The 27,127-nt window shown below is 23.8% G+C and overlaps 3 protein-coding genes across 4 annotated transcripts in view; 1 reads left to right on the top strand and 2 right to left on the bottom strand.

Annotated features, from left to right (window-relative positions):
- Positions 1-14,874, bottom strand: part of LOC117179566 (protein SDA1 homolog) — a 54,548-nt gene extending 39,674 nt beyond the window's left edge. Inside the window, exons 1-3 of the mRNA XM_033371498.1 lie at positions 14,827-14,874; positions 10,677-10,783; positions 10,489-10,593 (exon numbers count right to left, since the gene is read on the bottom strand). Coding sequence (XP_033227389.1) covers positions 10,489-10,593; positions 10,677-10,763 — 192 coding nt within the window. The 5' untranslated portion in view covers positions 10,764-10,783; positions 14,827-14,874. The remainder of the gene's footprint in view (positions 1-10,488; positions 10,594-10,676; positions 10,784-14,826) is intronic.
- LOC117179568 overlaps positions 1-26,869 on the top strand; it is a 76,568-nt gene extending 49,699 nt beyond the window's left edge. The window contains exons 1-3 of one of the 2 annotated variants that reach the window (XM_033371500.1): positions 15,206-15,578; positions 20,099-20,357; positions 25,826-26,869. In XM_033371500.1, the coding sequence (XP_033227391.1) occupies positions 15,402-15,578; positions 20,099-20,357; positions 25,826-26,631 (1,242 nt within the window). In that variant the 5' untranslated portion in view covers positions 15,206-15,401 and the 3' untranslated portion in view covers positions 26,632-26,869. Of the gene's footprint in view, positions 1-15,205; positions 15,579-20,098; positions 20,358-25,825 lie in introns of those variants that run through there. The other variant, XM_033371501.1, reaches the window with a different exon arrangement.
- On the bottom strand, positions 571-10,593 carry LOC117179567 (origin recognition complex subunit 5). The gene is made up of 2 exons (XM_033371499.1): positions 10,489-10,593; positions 571-2,094 (listed from the first exon to the last, which is right to left on the bottom strand). Exon 2 carries the CDS (start codon positions 1,993-1,995, stop codon positions 700-702), a length of 1,296 nt encoding a protein of 431 aa, XP_033227390.1. The 5' UTR covers positions 1,996-2,094; positions 10,489-10,593; the 3' UTR covers positions 571-699.
- Positions 26,870-27,127: the final 258 nt, after the last annotated feature.

Here is a 27,127-nt window from a genome sequence, read left to right as displayed (position 1 = left end):
AAAAAAGTTCGAACGTTCAAAAAATGTTGAGGTTCAGAAAAAAGATGAAATAATTTTCAGTGAAGTTCCTACCAAAATGCAGTACCGAAACGTACTTTATTGTGCTCTAATACATTTCCCAAAATTTCAGCTCGATATTTTATTTACAAAAAAAGTTCTTAGGTTCAAAAAAACATTCAGTGAACGGAAAAAGTGAGGTCGGTAATATAGGTATTTAGCTGTGTCACATGCCCTTAATAATTTCGAATTGATGTTTTATACCTAAAGTACAGATCCATTTTAAAAATAATTTCTTTATATTTACAGTTGAGAAAAAAAACAATCAAAAAATTTCAACTGCAAACGCTTTTAATTTTTAATTGTTTAAATCTTCAAGACTGAACTTTAATCATTTAAAAAACTATTGAAATCGAACTTTGGCAGATTTTTCTTGTGAAAATTCGTAAAATTCCCTGTCAAGAAATATAAAATCCCTATGAATATAAAATCCTTTTTTTTTTGTATCACTCCTAAATGCTTTCCTCAAACTGTTCAGACTTCTGGCCACCATAAATTCAGCACTTTTTCTAAAAATCCTCTGTCTTTATTTTCTTGAAAAGTAGTACAAAAAGTAGAAAATATTGCGACTAAAATAAATTAATTAAATATTCGACACAATCACTCGATTGTCACTCGGAACTTATAAACTAGAAACCATTTCTACGGATGTATAAAATCATAAAGGTAATTTTTCACGTTAAAATCAAGCGTTTTCGAAATAACGACCACAAAATCATAGCTAACGCAGCACTTATACTTGGGTTCATCAATATTAGAATCCCCGACACTGGCGAGCAATCCAAGTTGACACATTGTTGGAATCTGAGCCAGAACTTTGGTATTCATATCGACCTGGTCCTCCACAATACTACAGAAAATCATAATCATTCTCTGAAGTGGAAAAGCTTTCGGACCCGTTTGCGTATTCGCCACCTGTTTCTTCTTACTCAGAGTCGCTCTCTTCTTCCGCTTGATCGCTCTTTTCATAAACAGATATTTATCCTCCTTGACCGGATTATACGAAGCCAGAAAAGAAGCGATCAAAATATACTTTGCGTAAACCGGCAGTTCAAAGCTCAGCGCCAATTTTGTAATTGATCCAATCTCTCGCGAGAGTTCAGCGCCTTGCACAAAATCCTCGGTAGAAACACGCAGATAAATCACCTCCAAATTCTTCTGAAAAACATTCGCGATATTCAACCAGAGAGTTCGATTATCACTTCTTGCACACTTTCCAGATTCAATTGGTTCCACGTATTTCTCGAAATTAATCGACGCCATATACCGAAGTTCGTTCAAATCTCTGCAAAATCGATAGAAAACCGAGAGAAATAAATTCAGGTAATTCTTGTAGAAATTATCCTCGTATCCGGCCGATTTGTAGGACAACAAAATCTCGGCAGTTTCAGTTTGCGAGTACTGTGGAAAATGGAATTTAATTGGCAGCTTAACACGGGTAATTGAGTAAAATTTCTCCCAGATTAAATCGGTCACGAAAATTGGACAAATGTTGGCTCCGGACAATTCTTTGAGGCGCAAAAGTGCAAGGAGAAGATTTGGCTTGTCACGAAGTTGTTCGCACTTTTCAAAGATGATGATCATTGGAATTTCAGAGGAAATTGATCGCAGATGAGAGACAAAATCCATGATAGAGTCGCACTTGAAAGGCGACCTGAAATTTTCCTCAGAAGTCAAGGAACTTTTGGTGAGATCCATCAGAACATCCTCAAACATGTGTTTATTTGTTGGATGATCGACGCAATTAATGATGGAGATTTTGTATTTTAAATGGTTTATGATGCTCTCGATGATGAGGGATTTTCCGGTTGCTATGTGACCGTAGGCGAAAATGCAATCGGGCAGCGGCTCCTTGGGAGCAATTAGGGAATAAAAACGTCTTATAATATCGTCCCTTGAGACGATCTTTTTTCTCAGGGATTTCACGCACTTCTCCATTTTTAGTGTCTTTGAAACAAGTTTTTTAAGCTCAATTATCGAGGAAAAAATTTTTGTTTTTCAGAAGCCAGAGACTCGACGAACTTTTCTTTCTCAGACCTGCAAGAGAAATCAAAAGTTCGTCGATGCAATTACACAAATAAAAATAAATCGCGAGTATCAATAAATAAAAAGTGATTTCAAAATGGTGGCCACAGTCCAACAGGGTGTCTACTCAAGGCCTTGAAAAAAATTTCCTGACAATTCAAGGTTTTTTCCAGATATCATTTTTCATGGCACGAAGTCATTAAAGTATTTCCTATTTTTTTTAAACAATTAATTCGAAATAAGGTCAAAATATCTCAAGTGTGCCACTTTTCAATCGATAGTTCTATTTTCAATCAAATTATACAGTTTTCGATTCGCTTTTATATCAAAATAACTTCCCTAAAATATTTTAGCAAAAAATTTATTTTTTTAAAAGTTATTAAAATTTTTTTATTACGAAGTATACTTCACGATAAAACATTGTTCGGCGTTAAAAAAAATGTTATTGCTTAAATAATCGTTTGATTTAAACAATTAAAAATTAATTAAACTTCTCCGCCTGTGAAAGAATTCTTCAACGTGCCAATAGATTCTACAATCTCTTACGAAAATTTTAGTGAAAAAAAACGTGTTAATTAATTTTCTGCTAGAAAAGAGAAATTTTCAACAAAATAGATCCATTATCAACTAAAAAAATCGATTTTCAACCAAAAGTTGAATGGTTAAGTTTGCAGTTAAAAATATTAATTTAAGAAAATAATAATATCAAAATAGTTCACTTTTCCACAAAATAGATGATTTTTTTAACAAAAAGAATAAAGCTAAATTAAAAAAAAATGATTTTTTTTAATAACGCGGATCAACTTTCAGCCAAGAAATAGGCGAATAATTGGAGAATAAATTATATTAAATAAAATTACTGCGTGTATCATATTAAGTACAATATGAAACGAATTTGCAACTAAAATTATAAATGTTCATGAAAAAATAAATTTTTAATCAAGTGGTTCAACTTTCTACCGGGTATAATTAATTTTTTAATAAAAAAGATTAATTTTCAAAAGAATAGATCGATTATCAACTAAAAAAGTCGATTTTCAACCAAAAGTTGAATGGTTAAGTTTTCAGTTGAATAAATTAATTTAAAAAAAAAAAAATAATATTATAAAAATAATTCACTTTTCCACAAAATAGATGAATTTTCAATTATGAGAATGAAGCATCACTTAAAAAAATGAATTTTTTAATAAAGTGGATCAACTTAAAGCCGAGAAATAGGGGGAAAATTGGGTAATAAATTATTTTGAATAAAATTATTGTGGGTATTATATTAAGTACAATATGAAATGAATTTTTAACTGAAATGATAAATGCTAAAAAAAATGCATTTTTAATTAAGCGGTTCGATTTTCGACCAGTATTCAATCAAATAGTTACATTTTCAATCAAAACATGTGAATTTCCAAAAAAAAAATGTATAGTCAAATTATCATTGAAAAGATTAGTCTTTAATAAAAAAAAAAATAATTTTCAACCAAAAAATTGATTTCCCAACAAAAAGGTGAATTTTTAACTGGACTATTGAAGCTTCAACACAAAAACTAAATTTTTAATAAAATAATGAAATCTTCAAAAAAGTATAGTGAAATTTTCAACCAAGAAGATTAATTTTCTACCAACAAAGTATTTTTTAACAAACCGGTTCAAACATTCAACCTAGTAATTGAATTTTAAATAAAAAAGATGAATTTTGAATACAACAAATTTTGTAATTAGTATTTAAAATAATGGAGATTTTTATTTTAAATACCAACTACTAAATTTTTATTTTAAATTCATCTTTTTTGTTTTAAAATTCAACTACTAGGTTGGATGTTTGAACCGATTTGTTAAAAAAAAAATTGTTTTTTTTTTGTGGAATATTAATCTTCTTGCTTAAAAAATCAATTAATAAACTTAAAAATTTTCAAAATTATATAATTTTAAGGAATTTTAAGCTGAAGTAGAAACATTAAAAATCGCAAAACTGAAATTTTTCTATCTGGAAACTTCATAAATCAGAAAATCAATTATTTTCGTTTTAAATAGTTTAAAAATCATTGAAAAGCTTTCAAATTTTATTTCAAAATCTTGAGAAATCTGGAAGTTGTTGTAAATATGTTTAAATTTAAAATTATTTTTGAATTTTTTTCACAAATTCTAATCTGCCTAATTTAAAACAAAATGTACATTTTTGCCGATTTAAAAATAAAATAAAAGAAACTTTTCAAGAATTGTGAAAGACTTCAATAGAATAAAAACATTTTCTTAGGATTCCTAGGAAAATGAAAAATAATTTTTAATTTTTTTAGATTATTTTGAAAGAATATTTAAAATGGGTTCAAAAAATGTTCAAAAAAGAATCTGAAAGATTTTAAGGATACTTTTTAAAATTTGCGTGATAATTTAAAATTTTCTAAAAACTTCTAAATATCTTTTAAAATTGCTCAAATTTTTTCTACAAATGTTCATTTGTAAATTATACATCAAAATTCATTATTTTTAATTACAAATTAAACATTTTTCAAATACAACAATTCAGTTTCAAATTATTTACTTTTAAATTTACTTTTAAATTATTTATTATTATTTTAAATTATTATATTTTAAATTTCATAAAAGCCTTCAATTAATAATATATTATTATGAAGTTATTTTTAAATTGAAACTAGTTTATAAAGTTTCATTTAAACGTTCACGTTTTTTTAATAACTAAGACTTTGAATTTGAAACTATTTGAATTTTGACGTTAAAATCTGAAAATTCTTAAATTTTGAACTGATTTAAAATCGTTTTTTTTGTCCACTTTTTAATACTTAAAGTACAAATCCATTACAAAATTTATTTATTTCTTTATTTTGTTTATTTTTTAAATAAAAATGTTTTTTAGCAAAAATGTTCAAATTGGAAAAGATAACAATTCAACTAATTATTTTTTTAAAACTGTTAAATCGAATTTGGACAGATTTTTCTTCTAAAAATCTGTAAAATTCCCGGTAAAAAAAATAAATTCACTGTCATTTCCCCGTTCTCAAAAAATTCCCGGTCATTTCCGGGTTTCCCGATCCAGCGGCCACCTTTATCAATACACCATCGATTAATTAAATAATTAAATAATACTGAAAACATAACAATTCATTTCTTGTTTTTGTCATTGAAATAGATAAATTTAAAACAAAAAAGATCAGTTTTTGATCAAATAGTTGAATTTTGAACGAAAAAATATCAGATTTCAACAAAAAGTGGAATAGTTCAATTTCCGGTTAAAATAATTAATTTTCCACAAAATAAACAAAATTAACATTTTTCAACTGGAGTGCTTCAATTTTTAATTAAAATTGTGAATCTTCAGTTGCAATAAATCAATTTTAAACCAAAAAGATCAATTTTTAACAAAAGAGTTTAACTTCCAACCAAGTTGTCTCATTTTCAACCAAAAAGCTCAATTTACAAATGAAATTATGAATATTTAATTGAAATAGACATTTCATAGATTCCCTGGTTTCAACCAAAGAGATGAATTTTCAAACAAGAGGATTAATTTTCAAAAAAGAAAATTAATTTTCTACCAAAAACATACCATTTTTCAATAAAATACATGAATTTTCAACTAAAAACGACCAATTTTCAGCCAAATAATTCGATTTTGAATGTTTTAAATATCAATTTGTAAACAAAAATGGAATAGATATATTTTCAGTTAAAAAATAAATAAATTTTTAACCAAACTTATGAATCTTCAACTGAAATAAAAAAATTTTCTACCAAAAAGATAATTTTTAAAGATGAAATGATGAATTTGTAACTGAAGTAGTTGAATTTTCAAAAAAAAAAATTTACCAAAAAAATACGATTTTTCAACAAAATACATCAATTTTCAACGAAATAGTTCTCTTTCGCAATAAGAAAATATTTTTTTAAAGAGGTAGTGAAATTTTGAACTAAAAAATACAAATTTTCAACCAAAAAAGGAATAGTTAAATATTCAGTTTAAAAAATTAAATTTCAATCAAACAGATGAATTTTTAACTAAAATTATTAATCTTCATCTAGAATAGTTGAATTTTACACCAAGAAGATGAATATTCAACCATGAAAATTAATAGATACCAAAAAGGCGAAATTTCAATTAAAAAAGACAATTTTTCAACAAAAATTGAACAGTTAAATTTTCGATTAAAAATAATAAGTATCCACTAAAGAGTTTTTTTTTTAAATAATAATTTTCGACAAAAAAAAACAGTTAAAGTTTCAAGTGTAATAATAATTAAATTCTCAGCAAAAAAAATTAATTTTGAGCCAAACAAAAAACAAATTTTCAACAAAACAACTCAATTTTCAACCAAAAATATGCACTTTCAATTAAAATGATGAATCTAACACAACAAATTAATTTTTAACAAAAGCGTTCAACTTTTAACCAAGTAATAAAATTTTAATTCCAAAAAAGATGAATTCTGAATGAAAAATGTAGTAGTTGATATTTAAAAGAAAGAACGCTTTATTGTTAATAATGAAAAACAGTTCAATTCTCAAAAGACGACGAATTTTTAAAATGTGTTGAATTTTTAACTCAAATTTTTTTTTACAAGAGAGAAAATATTCAAAACCAAAAATAGAATCGTTAAATTTTCAGCTAAAAAAATTAATTTCAAACCGAAAAAAAAACGATTTTTTAACAAAATAGTTCAATGCAGTAATATAAAGCTACTTTTACATATGAAGGATCATTTTAATTGAATTTTATAATGCAAAAAAAAATTAATCACGCTCGCAAAAAAATTCCCTATAATTTCCAGATTTTTCCAGATATATAAAAATTCCCTGAAAATTTCAGGTTTTCCAGACAGGGTAGACACCCTATCTAACTTTGAAGTTTTTTCATTTTCTATTGATTATCAGGCCTCGGACTCACTTCAGAGATAAAAAATAGTTTAAATAATTTCAAAAACTTTTTTAAAAATAGTGTCCTAAAAAAACTTCAAGTATTAAAATTGACTGTCGTCCAAATTTAAAAGTCTAATAAAAGTCTAATAAAGACATGTGTAATGAAAATTAACTTGATTTTTAACCAAATTTTTAGTTTTCAAATTTAATTTTGTAAAGGTATTAAAAATGAACTTCAATTTTTGAACAAGAATTTTCTCGTTTTTGCACTTGAATGCGAACTAAATTAATAGCACTCAATAAGAAAATCCAACTATTTTTAGTAGAAAAAAATAAATAAATAAAATGAAATTAAACTATTTTGTTGAACACTCATCTTTTTTATTTGAAAATTTATCTTTTTCTGTAGAAATTGAACCTTATTTTTGTTCCAATGTGCTTTAGAATTAATATGATTCAATTAAAAATTCACTTTTTCGATGGAAATTCAATCGTTTTGTAATGAATTCATATTTTCGACTCGAAAATGTTAACTAATTTTTTTATTCTGATTGAATTTTTTTTATGAAAACCAACTCTCTTAAACGAAAATATAACTCGTCCATTTTTTGTTGAAATTCATATTTTTAGTTTAAAAATTCAACTATAAACTTAAGAAATTTTAGAAATAAAAGAATATAAAACAAAGAAAATTTGTACTAACATCACATCCATTTTAAAAACTGTTTAGTTGAAAATTTATTCAATTTTTTTATAGAAAATAATTTTTTTGGTAAAAATGAAAATATTTTTATTTGAAATTAATCTTTTTCGCGTGAAAATTAAGTTTTTTTTGAAAATTCAATGGCTTTGTAGAAAATTTAAATGTTCGGCTCAAAAACTGAACAATTTAGGTTGAAAATTCATGTATTTGGTTAAAAATGGATGTATTATGTTGAAAATTTTTCTGATTACATCCAACCGTTTTTGGTATTAACTTTACATTTGTTTTTATGTATAAAATATCACATATTTTATCGAAAATTCATCTTTTTATATCAAAAATTCAAATCTTTGTTTGAAAGTTAAACTGTTTTTTTATTATTATTATTTATTTTTTTTTTTATGATTCTTAATTTCAGGTAAAATTCATTGTTTTTTCATTAAAAAATTAATTTTTTATAAATATATTGTTGAAAATTCAAAACATTGATTTCCGGAAGATTTATAGTCTTAATTGAAAATTTGATTTCTTCTGCTAAAAAGTAACTTCTTTACCTAAAAATTTTAATATTTGGTTGAAAATTTAACTACTTGTTAAAAAATGTATGTATTTTGTAAAAAGTTTATGTTCTTTTTTTGTATAGAAAATCAAGTTTTCGGTTAAAAATGCAACTCTTTGTTTGGAATTAATGTGTTTTGCTTGAGGATTTGATTATTATTTTTTAACTAAACATTTTACTATTCCTTTTTTGGTTAAAAAAGGATCTTTTTTTGTTCAAAATTGAACTATTTGGTTGAAAATTCATGTATTTTTTTGAAAAGGCGTCTTTTTCGTAGAAAATAAATCTTCTTGTTTGAAAGTTTATCTTTTTGTTGGAAAATTGATCATTTTGATAGAAAATTCAAGTATTTCAATTAAATATTAATAATTTTAGTTTAAAATTAATGTTTTTTTCTGGAAAATAAAACAACTTGTTTGAAATTTAAAATACTTTGTGGTAAATTCTTCAATTTGGTTAAAAATTGATCTTTTTTAGTTGAAAATTATACTATTTTGCTAAAAATGTATGTATTTAGTGAAAAAATCGTCTTTTTATTTTAAAAAATAAATTTTTCGTTGTTAAAAATGAAACAGTTTGGTTGAAAATTCGTTTCTGTTAATTAAATCTGTTTTTTTTTAATTTTAAAAAATTATAAAAAGAAAATTTCGACTCAAATCACATCCATTTTAAAAACTGTTAGTTAAAAATGTATATAATTTGTTGAAGATTCATTTTTTTCTACGGAAAATAATTTTTTTTAATAAAATGCAAATGTTTTTATTTAAAATTCATCTTTTTCGCTTGGAAATTAAGTTTTTTGTTAGCATTTCTATTTTTTGTAGAAAGTTTGAATTTTCGACTCGAAAATTTAACAATTTGATAGACCATTGAACTATTTGGTTGAAGATTCATGTATTTGGTTAAAAATTCATTTATTTTGTTGAAAATATTGTTCCTTAAATCCAACGGTTTTTTTATTTAAATTTGAATTTGTTTTTAAATATTAACTATCACATTTTTTATTGAAAATTCATCTTTTTATGTATAATTATAGTTAAAAATTTGGTGTTTTTTATTGTAAAAATTATTTTTTTATAACTACGTTATTAAAAAATCAAATTATTGGTTGAAAATTATCTTTTTTTAAAAAAAAAATCCATATTCTCGGCTTTAAAATTCAACTCTGCGGTTGAAAGTTCAACTATTTTCTTAAAAGTTCATTTTTTTTAGTTGAAGATTCATAATTTTAATTGAAAATTCGATTTCTTTTTTTAAAAAGTAATTTTTTTGCCTAAAAATTAAACTGATCATACTTTTTGGTAGAAAACTAATATTCTGTGTTGAAAATTCATCTTTTTGATTAAAAATTTAACTTCTTGTTTAAAAATTCATGCATTCTGTTAAAAATTAAGTTTTTTTTAATTCTTTTTTTTTTATAGAAAATCAAGTTTCCGTTTAAAAATGCAAACTTTTGTTTGAAAATAAATTTGTTTTGTTTGAAGTTTTAACTATTTTATTAAAAATTCGTTTCTTCTAGTATAAATTAATATTCATGATTGAAAATTCGTCTGTTTCAGTTCAAGTTTCATCTTGTTGAAAAATCGTCTTTTTCGTAGAAAAAAATTAATCTTCTTGTTTGAAAGTTTATCTTTTTACTGGAAAATTGATCATTTTGATTGAAAATTCAAGCACTCCTGTTAAATATTAAAAACTTTAGTTGAAATTTCATCTTTTTAGTCAAAAATAAAAGTACATAATCTTTTTTAATTGAAAATTGAACTATTTTGTTGAAAATTCTTGTATTTTGTTGACAATCGCCGTTTTTTGAAGAAAATTAATCAGCTGGTAGAAAATTGAACTATTTGGTAGAAAATGTATGTATTTTGTTGAAAAAAAATTTTTTTGTTCAAATCCAAGTGTTTTGTATTTAAAATAAAAAATTTTTTATAAACATTTTTCATCTAACGTTATTTTCCGAAGACTCCTAAATAAATTCGCAGCAAAAAAAGTGTCACTATATGCGTTAATAAATCAAAATGTATTATTTTTGATACATTTGTGCTCAAGAAAATATTTAACCAATTAGGGAAGAAGTTCAAAAATATTTTTCATTGTGCTGTAGAGTAATTTTTTTAAATAGTAGAAAAATAGTCTTTTTAACAAAAAAATAAAAAATAAAATAGTGAAAATAGTTTGTTGAGTCCGAGGCTCGCATTCAACTAAATTTATAAATATTTTCCTCATTTTGACGGTTAATAATAATTTACAATTGTATTTAAAAAAGAGCAAAACTTACCTGTGCCAAAAACATGGAAACGACATCAAGATCTTTGTCAAATTTTTCGGGATGCAGACGAAATACTTCCAAAAAGGATCTAAAGTGGTTGTGTTGTTGGAGGAACTGAAATATAAATTTTTTTTTTCTATAAAATCTTGATTCTGGCTTCAATATATTTTATTGAGAGATTGCAAAAATTTCCTTACTTCTTCTTTGTAGGACTCTGGATCGCGCTTGATCAAATTCTGGAGTTGCGGAAGATTATCCGGTAATTGATTATTGTGCCGAACCATTATTTTTCGTAGTGATTAATCTATGATATAAATGAAGTTTAAGAAATAAAAGTATTTCAAGAAATAATGGAAGTAAATTAAAATTAAAAGGGCTTTAAATAAAAAAATAATGTTGAGTTTGGCTAATCGTAAAATGTTGAATCAAAACTTTTAAAATAATCTTAAAAGTAGTTTATAAATCTAGAAACATCTGTTTTAATAAAATTCAGTTTGTAAAATTTAGGTAATTAAACAAATAGAGAAAATATTTTTACAAAAATGTATTTTACGAATAAATTATTCAAGTTTGATCTATTGTCGGAGTATCTACTCAAATCCTGGAAATCGATGCGCATGAAATTTAAATAAACTGCAAAATTTATATTATTTTAAGTAATTTTAAGCTACACGCCAGACACATTAAAAATTCAAAAATAAATTGTTTTTAACTGAACAATTCTTAAATTAGAAAATAAATTATTTTTATTTCAGATAGTTTAAGCATACTTAAAAAGCTTTAAAATTTCATTTCAAAATCTTGAGAAATCTAGAAGTGGTTTTAAATTTTTTCAAATTAAAAATAATTTTTGAAATTTTTGTCGGCAGTTTTAAATATATTTTTAAATTAATTGAATTTTTTCTAAAACTTTTAGAAAATCCTACAAATTGACAAAAAAATCCTTAAAATATGAATTTATAGATAACAAGAGAACATTTATTATTTATAAAAAAAATTAAAGTAATTTTACGAGATATTTAGAAGTTTAAAAAAGATACAAAATTAAATCTAGAACTTGAAATGATTTTAAATAATTTAAACAGAGTGTTATTGTAATAGAAAGTTGAAAAAGATGTTAAGAGATTACAAAAATTATCAAAAAAGAACCTGGAAGATTTTAAGGATTTTTTTCATTCGTAGAATTTTCCAAAAATTGTAGGAAAAATTCGATTAATTTTGAAATATATTTAGAAGTTATGAAAAAAATGTTAAAACACTTCGTTGTTGTAACGTTAAAAGTTTAAAAACTCTTCAAAATTCTAGAGATTCAAAGCTTTCCATTTAAAACTATTCAGTTTCAAATTGTTTTCATTTAAATATTTGGTTTCAATTTACTCTTCTTAAATGAACAGTGAAATATTGCTAAATATTAAAACCTATTCTTTTTCTAAATTAAACAAATTCAAATTAAATTTTGGGTTAAAAATTGAATAATTTAGACATAAACAATATTTTTGATTTAATAAAAACCTTTAATTACAAATATATTTTTATGGAGTTATTTTTAAGTTGAAAATAGTTTATGAAGTTTCAAACACACGTTTACATTTTTTAATGGCTAAAAAATAAATAGAAATAATAATAATAATAATACATTTATTTATTCAATTTAATATGAACAAACTATACAGGAACACCTAAAAATTTGAATTAAAAATATTGTAGATAAATCATGAAAATTATTATTTAAAAATAAAATTATCGGAATACATGATATATTAATTTCAATTCTTATGAAGACTTTCGAATTGAAACAGTTACAATCTGGAAATTCTCAAATTTTTAACGAATCTACAATCGTTTTGTCCAATAAAGAGTTCAGATTAGTAGAGATCCATTTTAAGAATAATTTATTTATTTATATAAAAAAATATTATATATTATTTTATAATAAAACAGTTTTTTTATGAAAAATTTTCAACTTCAAATGCTTTTAATTTTTAATTGTTTAAATTTTCAAGACTATAATTTAATTATTTTAAAGTGTTGAAATCGAACTTAGGCAGATTTATTTTCTGAAAACTCATCAAATACCCAAGCAAGAAATAAATTCACTGTCATTTTTAACCAAAGATTTTAATTTTCAACAAAAAATTTATTTTATACCAAAAAATTCGAATTTTCAACAAAATACACGAAATTTAAACCCAAAAGATGAATTTTTAACTAAGAAAGATCAATTTCCAACCTAATAGTTAAATTCTAAACTAAAAAATTATCAATTTCAAACCAAAAATGGAATAGTTCAATTCTAAGCTGAAAAAAAATAATTTTAAACTAAAATGATGAATATTTAACTAGATTATAGATTTAACTAGTAATTTTTTCAAGCACATTTTCAAGTTAAATTTTTAATCAAATTATTTTTTAACAAAAGAGAGGAATTTTTATCTAAAATGATGGAATCTTTAACTGAAATACATAGTTACATATTCAGTTAAAAATAAGTATTTCAACAAAAAAAAAAACATTTTTAAACAAAATAAGCAAACTTTCAGCGGGAATTGTTGAATTTTAAGTGGAAAAGCAATCATTTTTAGTCCAAGATGTTTTTCATTAAAACAAATGAGTTTTTCGGCCGAGAAAAAATTTCAAACAAACAGTTGAATTTCTAACAAAAAGGTTAATGTTCAAACAAATGAATAATTTTCTACTACAAAAAACGAATTTTCAAAAAAAGACATGAATTTTTAACCAGATACTAGAATTTTTCCTGTAAACGATAAATTTCTAACCAAAAACAGAAGACTTAAATTTTCATTAAAAAAATTAATTTTAAACAAACAAAACACTAATTTTCTAAAAAATAGTTAAATATAGCAATATGAAGCAACTTTTACAAATAAACAATCAATGATATTCAATTTAATATTGCAATTAGAAAAAAAATGGCACGCTCTCAAAAAAATCCTTTCAAATTTGTTTAAAATGAACAATTACTCTAAATTTTCCCGAGAATCTTGAGAAAAATTGCGTATTATCTTGAAACCTCTTAAAATTCTTAAATAGCCTGAAAATTTGCATTAAAAATCTTCAAATATCTAGGTATTATTTTATACTTTTTGAAATATTGACAAATTTTAAATTATGTTTGAAAATTCTTCAAAACTTGTAATTGTATTTTAAAAATCGTAATAATTTTTTTTATCGTTTTCTATTCTCTTAAGATGTTTAAGAAGCTTCTAAATTTCATATTCAAAATCTTCAATGATCTACATTTTGTTTAAAATTTTTTGAAATCATTTCAAGTTTTCAATTTTTTAAAAATCTTTTCATAACTTCTAAATATCTCTGTAACGTACTTAAAATTTCTCTAAAGTAATAATTATTACATTTTTATTTATTCGTTAAAATTCGTTTTTGTTTACATTTTTTTAAATATTAGATTTGAATTAATTATTTAACTTTGAGATACACCATAATTAAACAATTTCATTCACAAATAAGTCGTTTTAAGGCATAACAATTATAGTTAACATTGCAACGTTCAAAGTTTAAGTTTAACTCTCTGAAATTTTTACGATTGAAGGTTTTCTGTTTCAAACAATTCCTTTTAAAATCATTTAGTTTTAAATATTTAATTTGTAATTGCTCATTTAAAATAAACTGTCAAGCATTTTTAACTAGTGGAAAATTGCTACTTTTCTTCCATTACAAATTTTCAAATTGCGTGGGTTAAAAAAGAAAGTTTTTATTGAAACAATATTTTTATCGGATTTGAAATTTAATAAAACCGTTTACTTTAGAATCTATTAATTACTAAGGCTTTCGAGTTGAAACAGTTCAATTTTTAAAGTTGAAATCTGAAAATTGTTAATTTTGGAAAGAATCATAATCGTCCTGCAAAATCAAGAAATTATTGTTCAATTTGAAATACTAGAAATACAGTGCATTTTAAAATTCTTTTAATTGAAAATGTGTAATGTAAAAAACATTTAAGAGATTAAGTGTAAACATTTGAGGTTAGAAAGGTGTTATTTTTTGCAATTATTGTTGTCAAAAGAATGAAAATTCTGCTTACTTTGTTATTAATGCAGAACAATGAAAATACTGTTTATAAAAACTCTGAAAATATCTAAAATACTGAAAAACGAACTCTGCACAGCTTATAACCGCTTAAACATAAACTTAAGATTCAGAAATAAAATTTGAGGTTAGAAAAGCATTTTTCCTGCAAGAGCAGTAAACAACATTGCTAATCAATAGGACATAAACAAAATGGATTCTTCGTTATATTATTTTGCATGTAAATAATTTATTGAAATCAAAATCCACCTATAACAAAAAATTAAAAAATAAGCTTACCATAACGGAACAAAACGTGGTCTATCCAAGGCACAAAATCACACAAACGTGTTTAAGTTTTTCACTAGTGGCCAGTCTGAGTCCCTTAGAGTTGGCGCGCTCATTTAAAATGAATTAATATGGAAATCAATTGCTGACAACAAATAATAATTGTAGACTGCCTAAAGATATTATAAAATATTTCAAATTGATATTTATGATAAAACAACGTATTTCTTTCTTTAAATTTAAAATCGATCGTTTATTTGCAAGGCCTAAAATTGACTTACACGTTTAGTTATTTCAAATAAGCGCGCCAGCGTCAACCAATCCGGTTGCCGATGCGACGCCTGTGCAATACGAAAAGATTAAAAATTAGGTAGATTGGCTGCACTGGTTTGCACATACATGCCGCTCTTACCGCTATTGTTGTTTTTTTGCTATAAATAAACAAGTGTTTTTAATTTTTCAAAATACCTTTTTACTATAAAAAGTAATATATCGTCGGAAATATCCCAGATTTAATGGCTCTAATGTATTCAGTAAAAATAGAGAAAGTTTAAAGTTCAATATTTTGTTGAGGGAAAAAGACAAAAATGTACGAAGGTGATGAATTTTCTGAAGATGAGGAATTGCCAGAGGATGAAGAAGAAATTTTGGTTTACGTAGAATTTCCAAATTGCGTCGAGAACAATATGTTTAGCAATGAAAGACTCAAACTTGATATGATTGGAATTGATACAGAAAATCCGATTATGCAGGTTAATGGAAAGGTTAGGTTTGAACCCTTTCATATTATTTTCGCAATTAAAATATTAAATTTTTTCTCCTTATGCAGATTTAATTATCAATCTTTTTTTAATGAACGATTTTCCATAAATTACGTTACCAAATTGGGGGGGGGGGGGGATTACGGAAAATCACAATTATTACGTTTAAAATCGTTAAAAATGATTTTTTGTTTGAAGATTCACCTCTGGTCGAAAAATGAAGCCTTTTATTTGTAGAAAATTAATTTTCTTCATTATGAATTCATGTTTTAGAATTAATTATGAACTCCTTGGTTAAATTAATTTTTTTTTACAGATTCATCATTTAAGTTGAACATTTTTATTTTCGTTTTGAAAATTGAAATCTTTTGTACAAAAAATTTATCTTTTTGGCTTAGAAATGCAACTATTTTTGAAAATTGAACTGCTTTGTTAAATTTTTTTTTTGTTTGAAGATTCATCTCTGGTTGAAAGATTAACTGTTCCATATTTAAAAAATTAATTTTCTTGGTTTGAAATTCTTCCTTATTTATATTTATATTATATATTTATATTATATATTTATATTTATATATTTATATTTTAAATTGAAAATTGAACTTTTTTGAGAAAATGTGTCTCTGACTTGAAAATTCAACAGTTTGGTATATTATTTTTTAGGTTGAATGTTGATCTCTAGTTGAAAATTCACTTTTTTTATGATTCGTAATTTTAATTGAAAATTCATCTCCTTAGTCCATTAATTTTTGAATATAAAAATGTAAATATTCCATTTTTTGTTGAAGATTTATGTTTTAAATTAAATTCGGTAAAAAAATTAACTATTTGGTAGAAAAATCTTGTTGGTGAAAAAAATAATCTTGCATGTTGAAAATTTCTTCCTTTTGGTTCATAGTTCAACTATTTGATTAGAAAATCGTCCTTTTGGTTAAGCTCAACTCGTTAAAAATACATTCTTTTGGATAAAAATTAATTTTTTAACAGAAAATTAGATAATTTCATTTTTAGTTCAAAAAAATTTGTTTAGTTAAACAATCAACTATTTGGTTTAAAAATCATTTTTCTTGAATAAAAACTCATCCAATTGATTGAGAATTCAACTATTTAGTTAAAAATACGTTATTTTTTCGTCTTTTTTTGTTAAATTCAACTTTTTTTATTTCGAATAAAAATACTTTATGGTTGACATTGACATATCAAATCTTATATTTTTTATTGTAATTTTTAATTACTTGATTCAACATTTAATTTTTTTTTTTTTGAAATATAAATATTTTGTTGGCAATTTAACTGTTTTGTTGAAAGTTTTACTATTTCTTTGAAAAGTCCTCTTTCTGGATTAAAAATTAATCTATATTGATTCAAAATCAACTTTTTGGTTAAAAATTAAATTATTTTATTGAAAATTCAAGCATTTTGTTGGAAATTCATCTTTTTTAGTCGAAACTTTAACTGCTTTTTTTTAATTCGTCTATTTGGATTGAAGATTCAACTGTTTTATAGATAATTCGCCTTTTTTGTAGGAAATTCGTGTTTTTGGTTGAAAGTTTCACTAATTTCATAAAAACACATTTTTTGGTTGCAGATTCGTTATTTTACTAAAAAATTCATCTCTTTGGGGTTAAAAAATGGAACTTTCCGGTTGTAAAATTAACTATTTTGTTGAAAATTAATTTAGTTGTTATTAAATTATCAATGTTTGGTTAAAAAGTTAAACTATTTTATTGAAAATTTAATCTGTTTTTCAGAAATTTTTTTTTTTTGTTCAATGTGTAACTACTTTGCTCAAAATTAATTTTTTGGTTGCAGATTCATTATTTTAGTTAAAAACTCATTTCTTTGGTTGAAAAATGGACTATTTTGGTTGAAAAATTCGAGCACTTTATTAAAAAATTATCTTTTTTGGTCGAAAGCTTAACTATTTTGTTGAAAATTCGTCTATTTTTATTAAAAATTCGTATTTTCTGGGTAACATTAGACTATTTTGTAAAAAATTAAATTATTAGTTTGAAAATGCAACTGTTTTTGGTTGAAGTTAAATCATTTTGGTTTATAATTTCTATCATTTTGTTAAAAATTCAACTGCTTAATTTAAAATTTACTTTTGTTTAATTCTTTCCTAAAAATTCAACTTTTTGGTTAAAAATTCTTTAATTTTATTAAAAATTGGTCTTTCTTATAGTAAATAATTCTTTTTATTTTTAAATTCGATTTTTTTTACTTGAAACTTCTACTTTTTGATTAAGAACTCCTAAATTAAATTCAAAATTGATATTTTTTCGTAGTAAATTAATTTTTTTGTTTAAATATTCATGTTTTTCCTTAACAACTTAACAACTAGATTTTAATGTTCAACTACTTTCTTAAAAATTTAAAAACAAATTCATTCTTAAAAATTCAACTTCCTAGTTGAAAATTGTTGAATTATATTGAAAATACGTCTTTTTGTTTAAAAATTCTTCATTGTAGTTGAAAGTTTAACTTTTTGGTTGGAACTTCTTGAATTTCATTGAAAAATTACCTTTCTTAGTTAAAAAAATTCAACTTTTTGTATGAGAATTTTTCAATTTGATTAAAAATTTGTCTTTTCTGGTAGTAAATTGATGTTTTTGTTTAAAAATTCGTCTTTTTTAGTTAAAAATTACATTTTTTGGTGGAGAATTCTTGAATTTCATTAAAAATTCTTCTTTTTTGGTAATGAATTAATAATTTTGTTTATAAATTCATATTTTTTGTTAAAAGTTTCAAAAGTAGATTTTACAGTTGATCTCCTTTCTTAAGAATTAAAATAATAATTTGTTTATATTCAAATTTTGGTTAAAAATTCTTCTGTTTTAGTATTAAATTAATTTTTTTTTTAAATATATTTTTTTTAGTTGAAAATTCAAATTTTTTGTGGAGAATTCTTTAATTTTATTAAAAATTCCTCTTTTTGGTGGTAAATTAATCTTTTTTGTTAACAATTTAATAACTACATTTTGAAGTTGTACTCCTTTCTTAAAAATTAAAAAAATTTCTTTCCTAAAAATTTAACTTTTTGGTTGAGAATTCTTTATTTTTATGGAAAATTTGACTTTTTTGGTAGTAAATAATTCGTTTTATTTTTTAAATTCATCTTTCTTAGTTGAAAATTCCACTTTTTGGTTGAGCATTTTTTAATTGGTTTAAAAAATTGTCTTTTTTGGTAGAAAATTAATGTTTTTTTTTTAAATGCGTCTTCTTTAGTTGAAAATTCAATTTTTTAGTGGTGAATTCTTGAATTTTATTTTAAATTAATATTTTTGGGTAGTGAATTAATCTTTTTGTTAAAAAACTCATCTTTTTTTAGTTGAAATATCAAGTTTTTGGTAAAGAACTCTTGAATTTCGTTAAAAATTGGTCTCTTTTGGTAGTAAATTAATCTTTTTTTTTAACAAATTCTTCAATATAGTTGAAAATTCAACTTTTTGGTTGGAAATTCTTGATTTTTATTCAAAATTCATCTTTCTTAGTGGAAAATTCAACTTTTTAGTTGAGAATTTTTAAATTTACTTAAAAATTTGTCTAGTTTGATAGTAAAGTAAGGTTTTTGTTTAAAAACTCGTCTTTTTTAGTTAAAAATTCAATTTTTTGGTGAAAAATTCTTGAATTTTATTGAAAATTAATCTTTTTGGATAGTGAATTAATGTTTTTGTTCATAAATTTATCTTTTTCGTTACAAATTTTAAAAGTAGATTTTACAGTTGATCTACCTTCTTAAAAATAAAAAAATATAATAAAAATTTCTACTCAATTTTTGGGTGAAAATATTTTAATTTTATTGAAAATTCTTCTTTTTTGGTAGTAAATTAATCTTTTTGGTTCAAAATTCATCTATTTTAGTTGAAACATCCACTTTTTGGTAAAGAACTCTTGAATTTGATTAAAAATTGGTCTCTTTTGGTAGTAAATTAATCTTTTTGTTTATAAATTCATATTTTTTATTAAACATTTAACAAGAGATTTTATAGTTGATCCTTCTTAAATATTAAAAAATTGTATATTTAACTTTTTGGTTGAAAATTCTTTAATTTTATTAAAAATTTGTATTTTTTTATAGTAAATTAATCTTTTTCTTTAAAAACTCATCTGTTTACTTGAAACATCACCTTTTTGGTAAAGAACTCCTAAATTTCATTAAAAATTCATCTTTCTTAGTTATAAAATTCAACTATTCAATTACAAATTCAATTATTTTGATAAAAATATAATTAGTTTGTTGAAACTTAAATTTTTTTGTTGGAAGGTTATCTTTTTCGTTGGAAAATTCAACTTTTGGCTTCAAATGGAACTTTTTGAGGTTGAAGTTGATTCCTTTTTGTTTAAAAAATTCGACCATTTGATTGAAAATTTGTCTCTGTGTGTTGAAAATTCAACTATTTGTTTATAAATGCAAATGTTTGTTCCAAAATGATTGCTTACTTTTAAAAATTCAATGAATTTCGAATAAAATTCAATATGGAACATATAATAGTAACAATAAAAATATTTATTTGCTTATCTAGTTTTACGAGGGAACGTACGAAGATGCAATCGGAACCTATATGTTTTTTGAAAAGGATAAAAATGCCACAGTCGATGATCCTGTATTCGAAGTGGCTCCGACTCTTAAATATATGACAAAAACGAGAAAGGTTTTAAAAATGCAAAGAGTTTTTGTCACACCCAGAACAGAAGTTTTAGGAGATTCCGAACACAGTGATTGTATACCAAATTTTGAGACTATCAAACAAGCTGGAGTTCCTCCAAAATATCAAGAAGAAGGTATATTCCTTTAACAAAAATGCTTTACTTTTTTCAGGGAAATATCAGGGAAAATCAGGGCATTTTTTATCAGGGAACGTCAGAAATTTTGAAAAAAATTTGCATAATTCTGGCAATTTCTATGAGGTGCTATTTCAAATAAAAAGATTACTTTATTAATTTTTCTTTAATAAATTAACTATTGAATTCAGGTCTATACCTATTTCTGAATTGAATTCTTTTGAAAGATTTTAGTAAATTTAAAAAGGCTTCTTAAATTGTTAACAAATTACAATAATTTAAAGAGATTTCATAGGATTTTTAAAATTTTAGATATTTTTTTTTAAATTACAGCAATTTTCCAAGATTTCAAGAAATTTTAAATATATTTCAAAATTTTGAAGGGATTCCAAAGGATTTCAGGTTTTTTTTTTTAAATCCCAATTTAGAAACATTTTCATGGGATTTGCCAGAATTTATTAGAATTTCGAAAGATATGGAACAATTTTATAAAATCTATAAGGGTTTAGGATATTTTAAAAAATTTCAAAGGATTTTATAAGTTTTCTGAGGATTTAAATAATTTAAAGGGATTTTAAAAGCTCTCAAGTTATTTTCAGAAATTTTTCAGGAATTCAGGAAATATTATCAGATTTTATATAATTTGATGAGATTTTATAATTTTTTGATAGATTTCAAAGAATTAATTTACATGAATTGACCGATTTCGTCGGATTTTCAAAAGATTTTCAAATATTTTAAGGTATTTTACAATATTTTAAAGAATTTTAAAGTCACTTTTGTAATAAAAAGAGCACTTTAGTTACTTTTTTCAATTAATTAATCCATGCGTTAACCACCAATGAATTCAAGTCTACGCCTATTTCTGAATTTTTTGAATTTAGAACAAATGTTTTAGTCTATTTCAACAGATTTTAAGAAATTTTTAATAGATTTCAATCAGTTGAAGGGATTCCATAGAATTTAAAATATTTTAAGATATTTTAAAAAATTCCAAGAAATTTTCAAGAGCTTTTTGAAGGGATTTAAAAGGGATGGAAAGATTTGTGGGTATTTTTAAAAGAATTTTAAGGCATTTTCAAGAACATTAAAAAGTTTAAAAGGATTTGCAATATTTGAGGGCATTTAAACAAATTCAAAGGTATTTTCAATGGAGTAAAAAATTTTCAAAGGGTCTTTTCGCGTTTTTTCTACGTTTCCAGATGATGAATTTTTTTGGGTTTTGTTAAAAAATTCATCTTTTTTTACTTCAAACATCAACTTTTTGGTAAAGAACTCTTGAATTTCATTAAAAATTGGTCTCTTTTGGTAGTGAATTAATCTTTTTGTTTAAAAATTCTTCATTATAGTTGAAAATTCAACTTTTTGGTTGAGAATTCTTGAATTTCATTAAAAATTGGTCTCTTTTGGTAGTGAATTAATCTTTTTCTTTAAAAATTCTTCATTATAGTTGAAAATTCAACTTTTTGGTTGAGAATTCTTGAATTTTATTGAAAATTTACCTTTTTCAGTTGAAAATTCAACTGTTTGGTTGAGAATTCTTGAATTTTATTGAAGATTTTTTTTTTGTGGTAAATTAATCTGTTTAAAACCCCGTCTTTTTAGTTGAAACTTCAACTCTTTGATTGAGAATTCTTGAATCTTATTGAAAATTTGTGTTTTTCTTCTATTTCTTAGTAAATTAATGTTTTTGTTTTAAAAATTTTCTTTTTTAGTTTAAAATTCCACTTTTTGGTTGAGAATTCTTTAATTTTATTGAAATTTGTCTTCGTTTATGGTACATAAATCTTTTTGTTTGAAAATGCATAATTTTATAGTTGAAAATTCTTCTTTTTTGGTAGTAAATTAATCATTTTGTTTAAAAATGCATATTTTTTAGTTGAAACATCAATTTTTTGGTTCAGAATTCTAGAATTTCGTTAAGAATTCGTCTGTTATGTAAAAAATTAATTGTTTTGTTTAAAAATTCTACTTATGGTTAAAAAATTAAAAACTAGGTTTTAAACTTGAACTATTTTTTTGAAAATGCATTTTTTCGTTATCGATTCAAAATTTTAGTTTAAAAATTCATCTTTTTTGTTAGAAATTGTAATCTTTTATTAAAAGTGCCTTTTTTTGTTGAAAATTCAACGTTTGGGTTTAGAGTTCTTGTATTTTGTTGGAAATGCGTCTTTTTTTGCTAGCAAATTAATCTGTTTGTTTAAAAATTAATTTTTGTTTAGTTGAAAATTCAACTTTTTGGTGGAGAATTTTTGAATTTGATTAAATATTGATCTTTTTGGGTAGTAAATTAATCTTTTTGTTCATAAATTTATCTTTTTCGTTAACAATTTAACAACTAGATTTTAATGTTTGAGAATTTTTTATTTTGTTTATAAATTTGTCTTTTTTGGTAGTAAATTAAAGTTTTTGTTTAAAAATTCGCCTTTTTTAGTAGAAACTTCAACTTTTTGGTTAAGAACTATTAAATTTTATTGAAATTTGGTATTTTCTGTAGTAAATTGATATTTTTTTTAGCAGTTATTTTCTAGTTGATCATTCCACTTTTTGGTTCAGAATTCTTGAATCTTAGTGAAAATTTGTCTTTTTTTTGTTAGTAAATAAATTTTTTTGTTTAAAAGATATATTTTTTTAGTTGAAAATTCAACTTTTTGGTGGAGAATTCTTTGTTTTTATTAAAAAATCCATCTTTTTGGTAGTAAATTAATCGTTTTCTTTACACATTCATCTTTTTCGTTAACAATTTAATAACTATATTTTGAAGTTGAACTCCTTTCTTAAAATTAAAAAAAAATGTCTTCCCTAAAAATTCCAGTTTTGGTTGAGAATTCTTGAATTTTATTGAAATTTGTCTTCGTTTATGGTAAATAAATCTTTTTGTTTGAAAATGCATAATTTTATAGTTGAAAATTCTTCTTTTTTGTAGTAAATTAATCATTTTGTTTATAAATTCATCTTTTTTAGTTGAAACATCAACTTTTTGGTTGAGAATTTTTAAATTTGATTAAAAATTTGTCTTTTTTTGGTAGTAAATTAATGTTTTCGTTTAAAAACTCGTCTTTTTTAGTTGAAAATTAAATTTTTTGGTGGAGAATTTTTGAATTTTATTAAAGATTTGTGTTTTTTGGTGGTAAATTAATGTGTTTAAAACCCCGTCTTTTTTAGTTAAAACTTCAACTCTTTGGTTGAGAATTCTTGAATCTTATTGAAAATTTATGTTTTTTTTATTTCTTAGTAAATTAATATTTTTCTTTAAAAAATCTTCTTTTTTAGTTCAAAATTTCACTTTTTGGTTGAGAATTCTTGAATTTTATTGAAAGTTGTCTTCGTTTATGGTAAATAAATCTTTTTGTTTGAAAATGCATAATTTTTTCGTTGAAAATTCAATTTTTTAGTGAAGAATTCTTGAATTTTATTGAATATTCTCCTATTTTGGCAGTAAATTAATCTTGTTGTTTATAAATTCCTTTCTTTTTTTTTGTTAAAAATTTAAAAAGTAGATTCTACAGTTGATCTACTTTCTTAAAAATTTAAAAAATCTTATTCTTAACTTTTTGTTTGAAAATTCTTTAATTTGATTGAAAATTCTTCTTATTCGGTACTAAATTAATCTTTTTGTTTAAAAATTCATCTATTGTTAGTTGAAACATCAACTTTTTGGTAAAGAACTTTTCAATTTGATTCGAAATTGGTATTTTTTTGGTAGTAGATTAATCTTTTTGTCAACAAATTCTTCATTATAGTTAAAAATTCCACTTTTTGGTTGGTTATTCTTGAATTTTATTAAAAATTCATCTTTCTTAGTTGAAAACTCAACCTTTTGGTTGAGAATTCTTGAATTTGATTGAAATTTTGTCTCTTTTAGTAGTAAATTAATCTTCTTGTTTAAAAATTCGTCTTTTTTAGTTAAATATACAAATTTTTGGTTCAGAATTCTTGAACGTTAGTGGAAATTCGTCTTCGTTGGCAGTAAATCAACCTTTTTTCGGTTGAAAAATTACTTTGGTTGGAATTGTCATGTTTTTAAATTATGATATTATTTATCTTACAATGTGTAATTCAACATTTTTTTACTTTGAAAATTTTCCATTTCAAATTTTTATTTCTAAGCTTACATTTTTAATTTAAAGAATTTTAAACATCTTTCTTAAAGACTTGAACAAATAAAAAAATAAAAGCCTTTGATGTTGAGAATTTTGGATAAAAAAACATTTTGATTTAATAAATAATTTTTTTTTAATTTATTTGTACTTTAAGTAATAAAAAGTCAACAAAAACGAATTTTTAATTAGAAAAAAAAGATTAATCATTCAATATTTAGCAATATTTTAATTTCTATTTAAGACAAGTAAATTGAAACCAAATATTTAAAAGTAAAGAGTCCTTAACTGAATTGTTTGACATAGAAGTTTTAAAACGTTTAAAAATTATCATGCAAATTTTCGAAAGTTTTCTTAAAATCTTCTAGAATCTTTTTTGAAAATTTTGCAGGATTTTCTCAAAATTGTAAAAAAAAATCAATTAATTTTGACAGATATTTAGAAGTTCTGAAAAGATTGTCAAAATAATTTTTTATTTAAAACAACTTAAAAACAACTTCTAAATTTCTCAAGATTTTGAAATAAAATTTTAAACCTTCCAAGGATGTTTAGACTATTTTGGTAAAGAAAATAATTGAATTTCTAATTTAAGAAATGTTCAGTTAAAATATTTAAATTTTTGAAAATTTGATGTTTCTAGCTAAAAATTTCTTAAAATTATATAATTTTGAAAATTTTAATTTATTGATTTGTCAATTTAGAGTATTGAAAATGATATCGTGGATTTATATTTTTTTATATTGAAAAATGTTAGTACCTTTAATTTTATACAAGTAAATTATTGAGCATTTGAGAACAACAATTTTTAATTTTAAAAGTTCAAAATTTAACAGTTCCAATTGGAGTGCTTTCATTTGCAGCTCAGTTTTTATTACCTCAAGTGGAAAACTTCTTAGCTTTATTGTTCCATTTTTTAAATTTCCTTGAAAGTGAAAAATGCGAACCGGGAATTTATTTCGTCGATTAAAACGGCCACCCTAATTGAATAACAATGATTCTTAATTAGTAAAAGTAGCTTTATATTCATGTATTTAAATATTCTCTTTTAGTTTGAAAATTTAACTTTTTTAGTTGAAAATTCAAACTTGTTTGTTAAAAATTAATTTTTTTGGTGAAAGATTCATATTTTTAGTGAAAATCAGCTCTTGGGTTATAAAAAGAGATATTTTGTTGAAAATTCGTTTTTTCTTGTTTAAAAATTAATCTTTTTGTATGAAAATTCCTATTTTCGGTTGAATTTTTTTTTTTTATTCTGTGCACAAATAATTTTTTTGGTTGAAAATTCAACTATTTGGTGAAAAATGGGTATTTTTTATTTAAAAATTAAACTTTTCTCTAGAATTGAAGATTTTGTATTTGAATTTGTAGCTTTGGCTTTTTGGGCGGGCGCTCGCGGCGAAAGAATCAACGCACTAAATACCTATCTCGAAAAACAACGGCTCCGTAAGGAGAAAAAAGCTCAAGGCATCGAGCTAAATTCCGATTCCGACGAGGAAAATCCCTTAATTTTCGGCTCAGTGAACCCAGAAGAAAACCCAAGGGTCTCGGAGAGTAACAGCAATCCGGAAATGAACGAGTTTGAACGATTTTTGAGAAACACTGCCGAAAGACCTACGGAAAATTACGAGGATCAAGAAGCCGGACAATCCTCTCAAGACCAGCACATATTTCCCGGACCTTCCACTTCCCGAGAAGGCATCAGTCCCGGAAAAGGCATTCCCCGGAATAGAGGCGTCGTAAAAGTGCTAAAACCGGCTCGCAAAAAAAATCATTCCAAATATCAAAGGGAGAGTATGAAACGGAAACGGATAAAGCCGAAAACGGAAATGGAAGCTTCTACCGACAATTTGTTGCGAGAAATATCGAGTATTTTGTCAGACTCTGAACAAACGCCCCAGGAAACTGATACTTCCGGTGTGCTCTATGAAGATTTCCAACCTCTGGAAGATGTGACCGAATCGGAGGTCGAAGAAGCGGAAGTGATTACGGACGAAATCCAGGATGAGCAGTCGGGGCATTTTTTGAGCGACGAGTATTCTTCGATGGCAAAAAGACTGCAGAAGAAGGCGAGACGCGAGGCGAAAATGAAGGAATTAGCTGAGGAATTGAAAAAGATGAGTGGACTTTCTCATCAGGATGAAGAGGAGGGACAGGAGGAAGAACTAATTATCTAAAAAGTTTAAAAGACTGACTTTATTTTTATAATAAAATGATTTCTGATGGCTGTTTTTTTTTTTAATATAAAAATGGTAAGTCTTTAAGCTAAAGTACAAAAGGGACCTACTTAAATTACGTGACAGCTCAAGGGGTTTGACAATTTTTTACTCATGTACGTAATTTTTGCAAAAACTTTCTCCTGAAGATTAATTTTTTTAGTTATAAATTTTACTATTTCGTTGGAAATTTAATAATTTTCTTAAAAAGACATTCTTTTTGGTTGTAAATTCAACTGTTTTATTAAAAATTCATCTTATTCAGTTCAAAATTCAACTATTCTTATACAACACTAAACTTTTATTTTAAATTCATATTTTGTTGCTGATAAGTTAATTGAAATCCTTTTTGGACAATAACAATTATTTTTAAAAATGTGTCTTTGATTTAAAAGTTCATCTTTTTTAGTAGAAAATTCGAAATATTGCATTTTTCTTTGATAGAAATGCAAATGTT

Source organism: Belonocnema kinseyi, chromosome 9 (assembly GCF_010883055.1).
Source record: "Belonocnema kinseyi isolate 2016_QV_RU_SX_M_011 chromosome 9, B_treatae_v1, whole genome shotgun sequence".
NCBI lineage: Eukaryota > Metazoa > Arthropoda > Insecta > Hymenoptera > Cynipidae > Belonocnema > Belonocnema kinseyi.
The sequence above is the reverse complement of the archived record's forward strand: the minus strand, read 5'-3'. Positions and strand labels throughout refer to the sequence as shown.

Bases quoted from the DNA above. Each gene is read 5' to 3' on its own strand.
- LOC117179567 (XM_033371499.1), bottom strand. From the start codon at position 1,995: ATGGAGAAGTGCGTGAAATCCCTGAGAAAAAAGATCGTCTCAAGGGAC.